The sequence below is a fragment of the Chrysemys picta genome, unplaced genomic scaffold, assembly GCF_011386835.1.
Source record: "Chrysemys picta bellii isolate R12L10 unplaced genomic scaffold, ASM1138683v2 scaf1302, whole genome shotgun sequence".
Classification (NCBI taxonomy): Eukaryota; Metazoa; Chordata; order Testudines; family Emydidae; genus Chrysemys; species Chrysemys picta.
In genome coordinates this window covers 1-18,000 of record NW_027054009.1, presented here as the reverse complement: position 1 = coordinate 18,000, position 18,000 = coordinate 1, and the positions used below count along the sequence as shown (strand labels likewise).

Below are 18,000 nucleotides of genomic sequence, written 5' to 3'. Positions count from 1 at the left end.
GCACTTAGGACGGAAGAATCCCATGCACTGCTACAGACTAGGGACCGATTTCCTACGCAGCAGTTCTGGGAAAAGGACCTAGGGGTTACAGCGGATGAGAAACTGGATATGAGTCAACAGTGTTCCCTTGTTAGCTTTTTTGGCAACATCCTTTTGGGTTGTATAAGTAGGAGCATTGCCAGCAGATCGTGGGACATGATCATTCCCCTCTATTCGGCATTGGTGAGGCCTCATCTGGAGTACTGTATCCATTTTGGGGCCCCACATTACAAGAAGAATGTGGAAAAATTGGACAGAGTCCAACGGAGGCCAACAAAAATGATAAGGGGGCTGGAGTACATGACTTATGAGGAGAGGCCAAGGGAACTGGGCTTATTTAGTCTGCAGAAGAGAAGAATGGGGGGGATTTGATAGCTGCTTTCAACTACCTGAAAGGGGGTTCAAAAGAGGATGGATCTAGACTGTTCTCAGTGGTAGCAGATGACCAAACAAGGAGTAATGGTCTCAAGTTGCAGTGGGGGAGGTCTCGTTTGGATATTAGGAAAAACTTTTTCACTAGTAGAGTGGTAAAGCACTGGAATGGGTTACCTGGGGAGCTGGTGGAATCTCCATCCTTAGAAGGTTTTTAAGGCCCTTCTTGACAAATCCCTGGCTGGGATGATTTAGTTGGTGTTGGTCCTTCTTTGAGCAGGGCATTGGACTAGATGACCTCCCAGGTCTCCTCAAACCCTAATCTTCTATGATCTTACAAAACTGGGTGACTGGGCAATAAAATGGTAGGTGAAATTCCGTGTGGATAAATGCAAAGTAATGCACATTTGAAAACATAATCCCAGTTTATACATATAAAGTGGTGGGATCTAAATTAGCTGTTACCACTCGAGAGATCTTGGAGTCATTGTGGATAGTTCTCTGAAAACATGCACTCAATGTGGAGTTTCAGAGGGATAGCCACTTTCATAGAATATCAGGGTTGGAAGGGACCTCAGGAGGTCATCTAGTCCAACCCCCTGCTCAAAGCAGGACAAATCCCCAGACAGATATTTGCCCTGATTGCTAAATGGCCCCCTCAAGGATTGAACTCACAACTCTGGGTTTAGGAGGTCAATGCTTAAACCAGCCATGTTAGTTTGTTTCTGGAAAAACAAAGGGGAGTCCCATGGCACCTTAAAGACTAACAAATTTATTTGGGCATAAGTTTTCGTGGGCTGGAACCCACTTTGTCAGATGCATACACGAAAGCTTAGTCTTTAAGGTACCACAGGACTCCTCGTTTTTTCAATGCGCAGTGGCAATCAAATAAGCTAACAGAATGTTGAGAATCATTAGGAAAGTGATTGATAGTAAGACAGAAAATATCATATTGCCTCTATATAAATCCATGGTATGCCCACATCTTGAATACTGCATACAGATGTAGTCATTCCATCAGAAAAAAGAAATATTGGAATTGGAAAAAGTACAGAAAAGGGGAACAAAAATGATTAGGGGTATGGAATGGCTGCTACATGAGGAGAGATTAATAAGACTGGAACTTTTCAGCTTGGAAAAGAGATGACTGGGGTGATATAATGAAAGTCTATTTTTCCACAGAGGTTGCGGAAATCATGGGATCTGTGACTTCCAGCAAACTCCATGACTTCAGAACACGGCGGCCGGAAGCTGTGCGGTCCCCCTGCCACCTGTAGCAGCCAGGAGCGGTGGGGCGGCCTCTGTGGGTTGTGGGGGAACCAACCGCTCCCAGTTGTTGTGGGTGGCAGGGGGACCCGGAGCTCTGAGTGGCCTGCAGTTGCCTAGCCCGTGGGTGGTGTGTGGGTCACGCAGCTGAGCTCCCCATTTTGCCATGGATATTTTTAGTAAAAGTCACGGATGGGTCACGGGCTTCCGTGAGCTTTTCTTCGTTGCCCAGGACCTGTCCAGGTCTTATACTACAAATATCCATGATAAAATCATAGTTTTAATCAAGACTGGTATGGAGAAAGTGAATACCGAAGTGTTATTTACCCCTTCACATAACACAAGAACTAGGGGTCACCCAAATAAATTAATAGGCAGCAGGTCTAAAACAAACAAAAGGAAGTGTTTATTCACACAACACACAGTCAACCAGTGGAACTCCTTTCCAGAGGACGTTGTGAAGGTCAAGACTATAACACGATTCAAAAAAGATCTAGCTAAGTTTATGCAGGATAGGTCCACCAATGGCTATTGGTCAGGATGGGCAGGGATGCTGTCCCTAGCCTCTGTTTGCCAGAAGCTGGGAATGGGCGACAGAGGATGGATCACTTGATGATTCCCTGTTCTGTTCATTCCCTCTGGGGCACCAGGCATTGGCCACTGTCAGAAGACAGGAGACTGGGCTAGATGCGCCTTTGGTCCGACCCAGTCTGGCCGTTCTTATGTTCTGAATAAATTACAGTAAATTCTGTGCACAGCCGGTGTCCTTGCTCCCACCTGTAGCTTGGACACATTCCCCTGCCCACCTTGCCTTCCCCAGCTTCAGCTCCTGCATCTCCTCTCCCCCAGTCCTCCTGCCCCACCCTCTCCCATAACACCCCTTTCCTTTTCCCCACACCGCACTCCAGCCCTGCCCCTCCTCCTGGGCCCCCTCTCCTGCCTCACACTCCCCTGTACCCCCAGTACACTGTCCCCATATGTTCCCGTACTCCTCACAAGCTCCAGCCCCCCTGTACCTCCCTACCCCTTCCTCTCCTCACTCCCCCTCCAGCCCTGCCTCCCTTTCTCCTTCTACCCCACCGTCTCTTTCTCCCCGGTCAGGCCATTCTGTGAGCCCTTCCCCAGATCTCCCTCCCACAGGAGCCCTCCTAAGGGATGGCGCTGTCTCTCGCATATTGCCAGGGGCTCCTGGCAGGGTCTGGTTCGGTCTGACTCTCCCCTCCCCCAATCTCCCCCCTCAGGCCTGCACTCCAGGCGCATTTTGGACACTGTGGTGTCGGAGCCTGCCCCGGGGCTGCCCTGGTACAGCCGTGTTGTGTATGTGGACGATCAGCTCACCTATGTCTACACCAGTGGGACGAAGAGGGCGGAGCCCTACACACTGTGGATGGCGCAGAACGAGGGTTCGGAGTTCTGGGACGAGGTGACCTGATGGGGACAGCGCTTCCAGAAATGGTACAATGCGAGTCTGAACACCCTGAGTCAGCTCTACAACCGGACCGAGGGTGAGTGAAGGACACAACACGACCTAGGGATGCAGGGAAATGGGGTGGGGGTTGGGAGTGTGGTTGTAAACAGGGTGAAGGGACACCGGGATGTGTGTTGGGGATGGGGGGAGGGGACAGAGCCCGAAGGCGCATTTTCTCGCTGGAGTCAGTGTGAATGTGGGGGACAAAGGGATATGGGATGGGGGGAGGGGCTGCAGGATGGAGGGTCCATGCGAAGGAGATTTTTTGACACCCTCCAAAGTGGGACTCTCAGATTGTCCCCTCCCCAAACAGCCCAGACTTCTGCTACCAGTCCCACTTGCAGCTGCCTCTGCTGCCCTTCGGGGGGCCCCCTCCCACCCCCACCCTTTCCCAGACATATATTTCCCAGACAAAGTGGCAGAGGTGCAAAAGCCAGAAGTTCCCAGCAGACCCGGCTAGTCCGACCTCCTGGTGACGCAGGCCAGAGAATCGCACCCAGCGATTTCTGGACAGGGGCGTTTGTTCCTCTGGCTACAACAGTGACTCTGTCAGACCCTAGAGCTAGAACAGGGTTATGAGACGTCTTGTCTCAATTCCCAGATATCGAGTGATGGGGAACCCCAATATCGACAGCCCCAAGTGTTCAGACATCACGAGTCAGACCCCCAAAATCCTGAGTTTGGCTTAAGCGTTGTAAGTATTTTGGGAATAATACTGGAGCTTATTTTTATTTGCCCTCTGGTTTGAGCCCTTAGGGGACACATTTCTGGGGTTTTCCCTGCTGCTAGAAGGACTAGAAGTTACTGCTGTAAGAAAAGAGAGCTGAGACTTTCCCCTAATCCCATGAGTCCAGGAACTGGGGATTTATTAAAACCACCCACTATCATGAAACGCACAGTAAAGTCACAAGAGCAGGCAGTGCTGCATTCACCCCAGCCCTGGGGAGAAGCTGCTCACCAGTGAGCCTCCTTCATTGTTCACTTTGTCTTATTTCCAGAGTGAGTTTATCTCAGGTCAGACTCCGCAGAGTGTCATCAACTTGGGCTGGAGAGTTAGTGAGAGAACCAGCCCCTGCAACGTGCAGATTTCAGAGTAGCAGCCGTGTTAGTCTGTATCCGCAAAAAGAACAGGAGTACTTGTGGCACCTTAGAGACTAACAAATTTATTAGAGCATAAGCTTTCGTGGACTACAGCTAAATTTGTTAGTCTCTAAGGTGCCACAAGTACTCCTGTTCTTTTTGCAAAGTGCAGAGACTCCCGGGCTGCCTTACTCCTGGCAGCACAAACCCAGCACGGAGCCCCCGGGGTCAGGCAGGTTCCCCTGCACGCTATCGATAGACGTGTGCAGAGCCGTTCTTCCTGCTCAGTCCCTGATGTGGGGGGCTGTAGTCACCTGGCCAGGCCCCCGATTGTGCTGTCTCACTTAGCACGGGAATGATCCATAAGCGTTCAGTGCCTGGCGCTGCTGAACTGTCCCTGGCCGGTGAGGGTCTCTCTGACGTAATTGCTCCTCCCTTCCTGACAGGGGACTCGCAAGTGACAATCCCTGTTTTCCCCGTGTCAGTGGTACTGGCCTGTCACATTGGTGCTCACCCAGGAGTGTCCCCAGCCCCTTGTTGTAGCACCTCCAATCCCTCCTGGCTCCCAGCACTGACAGCAGCAATGAGAACTAATTCCTGTCCTGCCCTGGACACCTGGGTTTCTGGTGGCCCTGCCCCAGGACTAAGCGACAGCGTGGAGGGTTGCCAAGTGTCTGCCCCCCAGCCCGCACCCTCTGTAGCTAATTTAACCCTCTCCTGACTAGTCTCACCCATTGGTCCCCTGCTGCTGAGCCTGTCCAGCCTGACCTGTTCACACGGACACCAGCCTCCCCAGTGCTGAGAGAGAGGCTCCGCTCGCCTGCGCTGGGGAGCTGCTGTTCTGTTCCCACTGCCCCCTCCCCAAACCACTGTCCCTCCTGCCCTCCTCCCCCCCATTTACCCCTCTTCCTCCCCCCATCCTGGGGCTGCCAGATCGCCAGAGACTGTCCTGAGTCCTGCATCTTGACCACCAAGTGTTCTCTCTAGCTGTGTCTGCCCCCAACACGCACATGGGGGGAATTCGGGGTCTGGTCCCTCTGAGACCTCATCGGTGCCCTGTCACGGAGTGTGGGGGAACTCAGGGCCCTGCACCCCCGGCTTCCTGCGATTTACCATGACTCTTAGTCAGCCAGTAAAGCAGAAGGTTTATTTAGATGACAGGGACACAGTCCAAGACAGGTCTTGCAGGCACAGACCACAGGATACCCCTCAGTTAGGTCCATCTTGGGGTCCTCAGGCACCCCAGCCCCCTTGGGAGGTCAGAGTCCTCTCTGCTTCCCAGCCACCTCACCAGCCAGCTTCCGAGACTCCCCTTCAGCGACCCCTCCCACAGCCTTTGTTCAGTTTCCCAGGCAAAGGTGTCACCTGGCCTCTAACCCCTTCCTGGGTTCTCATGTTACATGCTCAGGTATTCTCCGTTGGTCAGTCTCCCATCCCCCCATTGCAGACTATCCTAGCCACACTCCCCTGTCAGCATTCACAGACCACATTAAGAACAGTCCCAGTTCGTCACATGCCCCACCCTGCTTATCCCTGTGGAGTGCAGCACGGAGGAGAAGAGGGGTGGGTGGGGAGGGCTGACCCACCCCACTCTCGGGCACCTGGCTTGGGATCTCTGCGTGTCTGTGACCAGCCGCCCTGCATCTCTCCAGATTCTCAGTGGTTCTCTCGTTACTCCATCCCTTTTCACCTCAGTTGTTTTCTCACTTTTTGACTTTAGTTGATTGGTATAAATCAGCAGTGTCCAATAGAAATTCGATGCTAGCCACACTTGTGGTTTTGAATTTTTCTTATTAGCCACATTACAAAAAAGCCACATGCATTAGCCACAATTCAATAGCCTATTAGCCACCTGTGGCTAGTGGCGAACGTATTGGACACCACTGATATAAATAGTTAGTTGGACTCTTCTAGCAGAGTTTCTTCTGCTCCTGAAACTGGGCATGTCTCGGTCTCTGGGATTCAAACCCGGTGCCTCCTGTAGCAAGCCCATGCCTTTGAGCGACCTGCACTCCAGCTGTCTAAAGTGCTTGGATGAGACTCCTATTGCGGATCGCTGTCAGCTCTTCCACCAGTTCAGTCCACATCTGAAAAAGGACAGGGAGGCCAGGCTGAAGTTGTGACGGGTTTGGTCACAGAGACTCCCCTTGAGACTGTCACTCCATGTCCTGGGATACCACTGAGAACAACCCTCCTACCTGAACAGGTTTCCCTCCACTCCCGTCTTGCTGAGTTAGACACACCAGTCACCTCCAGCACAGACACAGAGGTTGGGCCACAGAAACAGATTCACTAAGCCCAGGGGCTTCTCAGTTAACAGGGACTTTCCCAGCACTCAGTATTCAACCTTTTTGGGAGCCCAAACCCCAAATAAATCCCTTTTACTCTGTATAAAGCTTATACAGGATAAATTCCTAAATTGTCCACCCTCTATAACACTGATAGAGAGAGATGCACAACTGTTTGCTCCCCCAGGTATTAATCACTTACTCTGGGTTTATTAATAAACAAAAGTGTTTTTATTAAGTATAGAAAATAGGATTTAAGTGATTTCAAGTAATAGACAGAACAAAGTAAGTAACAGAGCAAATTGAAACAAAACACTCAAGTCTAAGCCTAATACATTAAGAAACTGATTACATGAAATATATCATCCTCAAAGATGTTCAATAAGTTTACTTCACAGACTGGACTCTTTCCTAGTCTGGGCCCAAACCCTTCCCCTGGTACAGTCTTTGTTAGACACAGCAGACATCTCATTTGATAAGCAGGGGTTTTCTCATGACTGGCACCCCCTTTTATAACTTTGGCACAAGGTGGGAATCTTTTCTCTTTCTGGGTCCCTGCCCCTCTTGCTAAATGGAAAAGTACCAGATTTAAGATGGATTTCACTACCAGGTGACACGGTCAAGTCTCCATTCCTCCTTGGTTGGCCCCCATGTACACAGGAAGGCTTTCAGGTAAATAAATCATTTACCATCAATTGCCCTAATCAATGGGAGCCATCAAGTTCCCAATGCCCCATTGATGGCCCTCACCTGGTGTGACTACAACAGTGATACAAGTTTCATATTTCCCCAATTCCAGACATAGAAATAATACATGAAAACAAATAGGGTGAACACACTCAGTAGATTACGAGGTTTCTAATGACATCATACAAGAGACGTTTTGCATAAAGCATATTCCAGTTACATCATATTCACATTCATAATCATATTTCCATAAAGTATGTGGAGTGCAACGTCACAATCCTTAATCCTGAGTGCCAGAGTGGGTCTCTGACCCATTCTAGACCTGCAACATCCCAAAGACTGAAGTTGTGCATTGTCTCCATCATTCCTTCCCTGGATGTAGGGGACTGGGACGCCACCCTCGATTTGAAAGATGCCTATTTCCACACCTCTATTTTCCGAGGCCACAGAAGGTTTCTCGGGATCGTTGTGAACCAGACTCATTGCCAGTTTACCATCCTCCCGTTCAGCCTGTCAGCAGCCTAATGGGTCTTTATGAAATGCTGGTAATAGTGGCAGCCTTCCTGAGAAGGTGAGGGGTGCATGTGTATCTGTACCTCAGTGACTGGCTGGTCAATGACCAGTCCAATCCCAGGTGAAAGCCAGCATCCACCTCGTCCAAACAACCTTTCGAGCACTGGGCCTGCTGATAAACGAGCAGAAGCCAACACTCCTCCCGGCTCTCAGAGGATAGTGTTTATCGGAGCATTGCTCAATTCTACCCAGGCCAGGGCCTTCCTCCCAGGAGCCCCCTTCCAGTTAGTGTCGTCACAGGTCAAGGCCCACTCAGGCTGTTGGGTCACATGGTCGCGTGCCTATACGAGGTGTGGTATGCGAGGTTGCACCTCAGACCCCTACAGGCTTGGCTGGCCTCAGTGTACCGGCCAAACAGCCATCATTTGGACTCGGTGCTCACAGTGCCTGCCCATCTTCGGCACCTCATGACACAAGGTCAGTGGTCCCGGCAGCAACTCTTGCTATGGATAAACGTCAGAGAGCTCAGAGCGGTTGGCCTAGCATGTCAGGTGTTGTTACCCACCATCGCAAGCAAGGTGGTGCAAGTCCTTAGAGACAATATGGCAGCCATGTTTTACATCAACAGGCAGAGAGCGGCCCGCTCTTCTCCCCACTGTGTCAGGAGGCCATTTGCTTGTGGGAGTTCTTCATAAAGCCCTCAGTCCACCTCAAAGCTTCTCCCCTTTCGGGAGCCCAGAACAAGCTGGCAACTCAGATCTTCTCACCATGAATGGTCCCTATGCCCCAACATAGCAAGGACCATTTTCCAGTGGTGGGTACTCCCCTCGTAGACCTGTTCATGACCAGACAGAACAGGAAATGTCAGCCGTTCTGCTGTCTGTGTGACTGCAACCCGGGCTCACTCACAGATGTTGTCTTACTCCCTTGGAGAAATCACCTGTTCTGCGCCTTTCCCCTTTCCCCCTCTCCCCCCAATTCCTTTTGTGCACAAGATCTTGCTGAAGATCAAGAGCGAAGGTTATTCTCATAGCCTCAGCCTGGCCACATCAGCACTAGTTTGGCTTATTTCTAGACCTGTCAGTAACAACTCCAATGCCGCTCCCTCCCCTTCTGGACCTGGTCTCGCAAGATCGCGGCCAAATGCTCCATCTGCCTGACAGGTCCATGTTTAAACCTGCAGAACTGGCCTGTTCGGAGCAGGTCTGCTAGGTCTTGCTAGGCAGTAGGAATCCAATTACCAGAGCTACTTACCTTGCCAAGTGGAAGCGTTTCTCCATTTGGTCTACCCTGCAAGGCCTCTCAGCGGGGTGCCAGAATCTCCCTATGAGTGGGGGGGGGCTACCGGTGCTGAAACTGTGACTCTGCCTCTTCCCCAATTCCCCTCCCCCCGCTTCACTTCTTCTCAGGCTCTGCCCACTCCTCCCCTTCCCCTCCCCCCGCTCTCACCTGCTGCTAAAGTGGCAGGGCCATGGCCCCTTGGTCCCCCTGTTCCGGCACCCCTGCCTCCTCACCCACTGAGTCATCTCTCAGATGAAGCAGATACTCCAGAACCGTCTGGGAATAGCCAGGTCTAGCGATTTCATCCGTTAAGGTACACCTAGGAGCGATCTCCGCATTCTACCCCTGCTGGGTGGTCAGTCAGGTTTTTCACATGAAATGTCCATTCCCTTCCTCGAGGGCTTTGAAAGGCTGTACCCACAAATCTGGGAACCCATCTGTGATAAATGAGTGGGGGTAGCACCCCAACCATTCAGTAGCTATGGAATCCTCCTTAGCAGCGGTACCCTAACTGCCTTACCTGTAAAGAGTTAAGAGGTAAGCTTAAAATGAGTTGGCACCTGACCAGGGGAACCAGTAAGGAAGCTGTACCCTCTCAAAGTGGGGAAAAGTGCTGGGTGTGTGGGTCTTTTGTTCTCTTGGCTGCAGAGGGACAGGGCAGTACTTATGCCGTAAAAAGCTCTGGGCCAGGTATGAAAAATCATCAGGATCATACCTAGAAACTACTCATTTGGAACCACCGATATGGAAGTTGTTAAGGTTCCCTCCCCACTCTAAACTCTAGGGTAAAGACGTGGGGACCCGCATGAAGAGCTCCTAAGCTTTTTCTACCAGCTTAGGTTAAAACCCCCAAGGTACAAAATTCCCTGCACCCTGAGAAATGCTTCTCTCACTGCCACCATCAAGTGTTTTAAACAGGAATCCGGGACAGGAACCACTTGAAGTTCCCCTTCCCCCCCAAAATACACTCTCAAGCCCCTACACCCCCTTTCCTGGGAAGCTTGAGAATAATCTCCTAACCAATTGGTTACACCGTGATCTAAAAACCCACTCCCGGGGTTTTAAAACCATAGAAAACAGGTTCTTAAAAGAAGGATTTTATTAAAACAAAGAAGGTAAAATCAACTCTGTAAAATCAGGATGGTAACTATTTTACAGGGTACTCAGTTTCCAAACTCAGAGGGATTCCCCCTCTGGACAAAACCTTAAAGTTACAGAAAAAAACAGGAATAACCCTTCCCTCTAACAAAGGGAAAGCTCACCAAACAAAACAAACAGAAACCTACTTGCAATGCTGACTAAACTTACTTTAGAAAAGTGAGGTTTGGTGGGAAGATGACTGGTTGAGGAGATTGATTTTCTGCAGGTACTTCTTGTCTCCCAAGATCACTCTGACTCAGACAAAGAGCCACACACAAAGTCTTCCCCCCTCCCAAGATTTGAAAGTATCTTGTCCCCTTATTGGTCAGATGCCAGCCAGGTCAGGTGTCAGTCTGGCTACCTGAATTTCTTAACCCTTTACTGGTAAGAGGATTTTATAGCACTGCATCAGACCCTCTCCCCCGTCCCTTTATATTTATGACAGAAGTAGAACAAGAAATGTTCAGGTAGACACAATTAGGCCAATCTCTTTTTATGGCTTGTGGATTCCTGTGTGCTAACCCCACATGCTTTTGTTTTGTTGTAACCTTTAAACTGGATCCCAAGAAAGCTACTCTTGGTGATTAATCCTTGCAGTTGCTCTTTTAAGATCTAGCAATAACCTAAGTTTTCCAAGTTTTTTTTAAATAAAATTTCCTTTTTGTTAGAACATGACTTGATTTCTGTGTCTTATGAGGTAAAGAGGTAGTGCATATATTAATCAGCTAATACAACCGCTGGGTTCTCCTTTTCTTTTGTTTCCTTTCTTGGCTTTCCCGAAGAAGGGGTGGAAAAGCCGAGGGGCCCCAGAAAAACTTCCCAAGAGAGTTCTTCTGGATTGGCAAAAGGCAGATTTTCACTTGGGTGGTGGCAGCATTACCAGGCTGGAGTGGCCAGTATTAATTTTTCGAGTCCTTGCAGGCTCCCACCTTCTGCACTCGAAATGCCAGAGTGGGGAATCAGCCTTGACAACATCCCGCTGGGGGACTTAAACCTGGTCCTGTCAGAGCTCACGGGGCCTCCCTTTGAGCCTCTAGCATTGTGCCCTCTGTTGGACCTTTCCTAGAAGGTCGCCTTTCTGGTAGCAATTACCTCAGTCAGGAGGGGCTCGGAGATTAGAGCTCTTATGTCAAAACCTCCATATACAGTGTTCTTTAACGACAAGGCAGTGGCGTAGCCAGGTTAAGAGCACGGGGAGCAGAGCTAAAAAAAGGCACCGGGAGCAAAAAGTGTCGGGAGAAAAAAGGCGCTGGGAGCAAAAAAAAATGCTCCACTCCGGCAGCAGCGCAGGAGCAAAAGGCGTCGGAGCACAAAAAAGGCGCAGCTTCTGCTCAGGGGGGGAGCGGCCGCTCCCCCTGCTCCCCCCCCCCCCCGGCTACGCTACTGCGACAAGGTACAACGTTGCCGCCACCCCATGTTCCTCCCAAAGGTAATCTTGGAGTTTCATAGTAATCAGGGTATTTTCCTGCCCATTCCCTTCCTCAAGCCGCACAAGAATAGGGAGGAATGACATCTCCACCCTCTGGATGTTAGGCAGGTGTCCTAAGCTGATCCATAAATCCACACCGCTCTGATAGGATGAAAACCCTACCCCTTTTGGCTCAGAGAATTTCATTGTGGATTACATTGTGCATTCACATGTGCTACGAGCAGGCAGGTGTCCCACCACCTGCCTTCCTTGCGCCCCATTCTGTGAGAGCACAAGCTTCCTCAGTGGCGTTCATGGCCCAGGCCTGATCCAGGACATTTGCAGAGCAGCGACCTGGGCGTCAATACGTACTTTTTCTTCCAACTACGCCATTACCCACCAAGTGAGAGATGACACTGGGTTTGGTTGGGCAGTATTGTAATCCATGTGTCCATGAACTCCGAGCCCACCTCTTACGGTATTGCTTGGAAGTCCCCGAACGTGGAAGGGACTTGTGCAAACAGTTGAAGAAGAAAAAATGGTTACTAACCTTTCTGTAGCTGTTGTTACTTTTAATGTTTTCCACAAGTGATTAGTGATTTTTGGGTGTCTGATGTTCAGAGGCCGGGTGCTCCCACTTTCTGATCAGGCCCCTTTAAAGGGTCTCAGTCAGGCACCCAAAATCACTAGTCATTGCTGAAAATCTTGGCATTTACCTCGATGTATCTAATGCAGGGTGAGGGAGGTGTGAAAATATTTGGGACCCTGTGTGAGTTCTACCCAGTTTGCCAAGCTAGGGGTCTGATCCTTTCCCCACGTTTCAGTCTTCCTCGTGATCCCCACACTGTTCTCTGTTCACCACAGCCTCTCTCCTGCTCCCCTAAATTCTCCTTCCTGTCCCCATCCCCCTTCCCTCCCCCCAGTCTCCCTCCCTGCCTCCTATCAGCCCAGGGGTGGCTCCATTAACTGAGTCTGCTCTTGGTTGTGTGCGAGATGGGGGCCGTTGTGAAGATTAGCCTGGCTGTAGGAAAATGGTGGCTAGCTGAACTAAGGGCCGTCAGTGGCCTGATCCTCACAGGGAATCACCTTGAAACAGTGGCCATGTGAATAAGAGGCCAAGCATATGAAGTTGGTTCTTTGCCATTCCTAGACTGAGTTGGGGGCACGGAGAAGATGGGGCAGGGAAACAGAGTGACCCTGGGCATTCTGTGAGGTCATTAAACCAGAGCAGAGGTTAGTGTGGGGGACAGACCTGTACCCCCTCCTCACAGGGGAATGGGGGTACTGTCAATGACGGAGGTGGGGGACCAAGTGATCCTGAGGACCCTGCAAAGTTAATACAACCAGAGCAGAAGAGAGTGGGGTACAGACACCCTGAACTCCCTCTCTTCTCCAGAATGACCCTGACTACGAGAACTGGGGGGATCCTCAGAGAGCAGAAGAGAGCTGGAGGGGATAGATCCCTGCAATATCCGGAGTACTCCCTTTGGGATTGTGCCACCCTGCTCCTCCTGCAGGGAACATACAAGAACAAGCAGCAGTGAGGTACTCCTTGAAGGTTGTGAGCTCTCTGCAGTGGGGGCTCTTTAGTGTACAAGACCCAACAGATGGAGAGGGTGCCCCCTGCGGGTTTGGGTTCCCTCCTGAAAGGAGCTGGGAGGGTGTAGGACCCAACAGCATAAGTGGGAACCCCATTTCTCAGGGGAGGGAGGGCCCAGTAGCAAGAAGAAGAACCACTGGGCTACCTGCAGTGGGCTCTTGGTGAGATTTTCAGAGAGAGACTGCTTCTGACCCTCAGCTGTGTTTCAGGGTTTCACATCATCCAGACGATATACGGCTGTGATCTCCGGGAAGACAACAGCATTCAGGGGTTTTACCAGGATTCATATGACGGACGAGACTTTCTTACCTTCGATAAGGAGACCATGACTTGGGTAGCAGCAGATATTGGGGCTCAGATCACCAAGAGGAGATGGGAGGCTGAAGTAAATGACAACCAGCAGTGGAAACGCTACGTGGAGGGGAATTGTATTTCCTGGCTAAGGAGTGCTCTAGAGTACGGGAAGGAGACTCTACAGAGGAAAGGTAAGGCGGGGGACAAGCCCCACCTAGGGGGACACTACTGGCTACATCTCCATTCCCCAGCCCCAGTTCCAAACTGGAGCAGATGGGTAGGCGGATATTCAGCAAACCTTGCACCAGGGATAGGTGGGGAAACAACCCCTTCCCCATCAGTTCTGCTGGAAAAAAAGATAAGAAATTGAAAATGTTAAAAGCAGTTCACTGTAGAGAAGCTGCATCTCCAGAGCCACTTGACCAAATGAGCGCAACTTCACATCACAAATTCTACCTCTTCCTCTGATGTGACACAGCCGTTATCAAGGCAATCTGTACTTGTGCATGTTAGAGCACTCTGCTTAATTATGGAAGTGCCACTTCTATGGACACCAGCTTCATTCACCATGTAATTCTTCCCCATTCACTGTCTGTACCATCATATTTCTTGTGTTGCCCCCAGCCCGTGTTCCATCAATGATGGTAGCTTTGTCCTTGTTGCCAAACTTCTCCTACAGTCATTTATGTGCTTCCTTCCATGCCATTCCCTACATGTGGAATTGCCCTCCCCATACTAACCTGGAAGAAGGCTCCCCTTGTCCTTAAAGTTTTCCCCCTCAAGACCTACCTTTGCTACAACACTTTCATACTTACTTTTTGATTCTTTTATCAATAAGACACCAGATAATCACACTCAAATTTATTACCAAAGCTTTTTAGTTAAAGATTAATCACAAACATAGAAGGGAAGAGGTTAAATGCTTTAACACTCCAACTCAGGAGGACAGCCTGCTTCAAAATGTTAACTCACTATTACCCGTTTATGTACCTTGTCTGTTACCATACACACACATTTCCCAGATTAGTTAGCATCATTACACACCCTGATCTTTCCCTTCCCAAACAGTTTGCACTTGCTGTTCAAGGTTACTTGAAATTTCTACCCAGTTTTTTGCAACAATTATACTAATTGCTTATTTCTCTCACAAACCTCAGCAGAACATTATCTTGTCCTTTGCCATCTTTACAAATGCCAACAAGAAAAATCCATACACAGCATTGTAATGTGTATTTCAATGCCAGGGGGCTGGGAAACTGATTTTTCAACATTAGCATAATTCCTTTTGAAATCCATAATATTGGGGTAAATAGATTTGGTAACAACCTACAAGAAATTAGTCAATTCATATTAGCTCGTTTGAGGGGCAATTTAGCACTGTGTGTCACTTTTTGTTTAATGGGCCCTTTCCGTCTCTAATTGGTCAGTTTATCCAGTCCAGTTTTTGCTCCCTGGCCAGGGCAAGATTCTTCTCTCTTTCAAATCCAGGGACTGAGAGGAGATGGGTACAAACCTAGCATGTGATTGACACCTGTATCTGGAGTTTAGTGAAACCTGTCAAGGTATTTGTGTCTCTGTGGTTTGGAGCAGAGGCCAGGTCAGGGACCTGGATTCAGGATTCACCGTTGCTGATGCTGTGAATTCGGCACAGAAATCCTCTAACATGGTGGTTCTCTCTCATCAGAGGGATTCTGTCTCATGGACTCTCATCCTCTCCCACTGCTCGGGTCTCAGAATTTCATGCTGCAAAGCTCTAGAAAATGCTGCCTGGATTAGAGCTTGAAAACACCTAACTTGAGTTTCTTCTTTTTCCCAGTGTGTCCAACAGCTAGAGTGAGCGACAGGTCATCTCATGACGGCCTCACCACCCTCTCCTGTAAGGTCAGTGGATTCTACCCCCGGGACATCACCGTGACCTGGCTGAAAAATGGGGAGAGCAGACAGCAGGAGACCTACTCTGAAGGCATCCTACCCAATAGGGATGGGACCTACCAGACCTGGGTGACAATGGAGATTGATCCCAAGATCAAAGCCCATTATTCATGTCACGTGGAGCATGAAAGCCTGTTAGAGCCACTCTCTGTCTCCTGGGGTAAGGAGTTTGTGTGTTTGTCTGTTTTCCTAGTGGGAGAGGGGGAATCCATTAAACTCAACCCCTGAAAAATTCTCATTCGGATTTATAGGCTGAAGCTGGACTTTCTCAGGGTCTGTGAGGCCCTGTCCTCTTTGGCTCTGTCCCCCTGCAGTCAAGTTCTTGTGCTAGAGTTGGGACCCACAGTGCCTGGGGCTCATGTCTTGCTCTCCAGTTTGCTGCCTCTGGGGCTGTTGGATACATCTCAGCAATACAGTGTCTCTGAAGGGAGAAGATTAACAACGAGACATTAAGGCCTGAAGGGACCATTCTAATCATCTGATCTGAGCTCCTGCCTAGTCCAGGGCAGGGGGAAATCACAGTCTGGTCATCTGTGGGCAAACCAGCGCTGATCCTTCAGAAAGAGATTTCCATTCCAGATGTAGTCTCCAAGGGATGGAGAATTTATCACATCCCAGGAGAAGCTCAAATCTGCCCCTTATTTCCAGACAGAGTTGGTCTTGCTTCAGCTTCCAGCCCGTTCTCAACTTCATGCACTCGTGGTCCTGCCATGAGTGCAGGGGATGGGACTAGATAAGCTCTCGAGGTCCCTTCTAGTCCTAGGATTCAGCAGGTTCTCAGAAACACGACTCTATGGGCCCATGTGGCCAGAGGTAGAGGTTTAATGTTGGGAGCAGCTTGTTTCTGTGCGCAGTGATGCTGGAAGAGAGGGTCTGGCCTTGGAATGGAGCGAGGAGGCAGATTAGAGCCCTGCATCGGGGGAGTGTCTCCTATGCACCTAGCACAAGGAAGTCGAGAGAGAATTTATTACCCATCTTTTTGCTTGGTTAATTGGGATGTGGAAAAATGCAGCATTTGGAAGTGCAAACAATTTCTAAAAGGGCAGCCTGCACTGGAAATCTAGTCAACAGATGGTTTCACATCATAATCCTGCTACTACGTCCCCTGCCAATTTTTGTGTCATAAACCACATTTCCTTATTCTCTTAGAAATATTTTTCTTTTTGCTGTATTATTATGTGGATCTTTCAGACAACAGTAGAAGCTGATTAATGAAACTTAAAGTGTATACAGAACTTGGGGTTTAACAGGTTCATATAAACCAAGAACAGTATTAAAATATCTCTATTGTCCCCTCTTCACTTCCTGCCCCCTCAAAAAACACGCATTGTATCTAACTATATTCATGGCAGGGAAATCCAGAGCTTTGAGGTCAATTTCCAGTTTGTCACCAGAATCACACAATGGGACTGTGTTCCATTAGTCATGAAAGTCAGGGTGGTCAAGGGGGAGTTAGGGGCTGGGAGCCAGGACTCCTGGAAGGGGAGTGGGGGCAGGTGGGTTAGGGGAGGAGGGGCTGGAAGTCAGGATTCCTGGGGTCTATTCCTGGCTCTTTCACTGACTCTGTGTGATCTTCAGCAAGTGTTCCCCCTTTCCCGTTTAGGGACGATACTGACATTAATTCTCTCTAATAATTAGGTTTATGAAGATTGATTAATGTTATAAAAGTCTTCTATTTTAAGTGCTAAATATTTATTATGAATTGAAGTGGTAGAGGCTGGGTCTAGTGTCCAGGACTTTCTGTGGTGGGGTATAATGCCTGGTAGGTGCATGGTGGCTGCATTGGAAGGGGTGGATGGTTGCAGGATTCAGCCCTTATCTGGGGAGCTGACTGACTGATCCCTGCACTGGGATGAAAGGGGGGTTTTAGTGGGGGATTTTTCCCCATTGCTCATTCTCTCCATTCCATTTCAGAACCAAATAATAGTCTGATTCCCATTGTGGCTGGAGTTATCACTGCAGCTGTCCTGATTGGTGTTATAGTCGGAGTATTCTTCTGGAAAAAGCAATGCCCAGGTAAAGTGGCTGGGTTGGGGGCATTCCCTGGACTTGCCGGGCCCTGCACACCTACCTAAGGCCAACAGCAATACAGGAGCCAGTGTCAGTACTGTGTGACTGTCCCACTGCGGGACTGAGCTAATGACCCCCATGGGAGCTGCTGGAGGGCCAGACCCAGAACCTGGGTGCGGGTTACAGTTTATATGAGGCTTGGTTTTCCAGCGAGCCCAGCAGCCAGTGGACTGAGATCTTTGGAAACTGTCTCGTGTCTTTCTCTCCTGCCGATCGTGAGCGCCTGGGACCTTGAGTCCATTACTGGCGCCAGGGGTCTATATTGGGCCAGGGGCCCTGTTTCTGAGCTGTGGACACAGATCGGAGTCGGTTCCTATCTCGGGAGCTGCATTCACTGAAATTTGCCTTCTCTCTGCAGGGAGGACGGGAGACGGCTACGCTGTAGCTCAGGGTAAGTGACAAGAGACCCATCGCCTCTTTTCAAGTGACCATCTCTGAACAGCCATCAGTATTTGCTTGTGGATTTTAGCCTGGAGCCACTGACAGGAGATCCTCGCTCCCACTCATAGACCTTGTCTACAATGAGGCTTTTCGGGAAATCTCCAACTATTGCTCTAGTACC

General features: G+C 49.6%; 1 protein-coding gene across 1 annotated transcript; it reads left to right on the top strand.

Moving 5' to 3' along the window:
- Positions 1-12,262: 12,262 nt before the first annotated feature.
- Positions 12,263-17,993, top strand: LOC135979850 (class I histocompatibility antigen, F10 alpha chain-like). The gene is made up of 5 exons (XM_065580017.1): positions 12,263-12,278; positions 13,352-13,627; positions 15,253-15,528; positions 17,283-17,384; positions 17,797-17,993. The coding sequence occupies exons 1-5, from the start codon at positions 12,263-12,265 to the stop codon at positions 17,835-17,837; spliced, it is 711 nt and encodes a 236-aa protein (XP_065436089.1). The 3' UTR covers positions 17,838-17,993.
- The last annotated feature ends 7 nt before the right edge of the window (positions 17,994-18,000 follow it).

Excerpts from the sequence above, each read along its gene's own strand:
- LOC135979850 (XM_065580017.1), top strand. Across the intron at positions 15,529-17,282 it reads GCCACTCTCTGTCTCCTGGG|AACCAAATAATAGTCTGATT; the intron begins GTAAGGAGTTTG and ends ATTCCATTTCAG. Across the intron at positions 17,385-17,796 it reads CTGGAAAAAGCAATGCCCAG|GGAGGACGGGAGACGGCTAC; the intron begins GTAAAGTGGCTG and ends TTCTCTCTGCAG.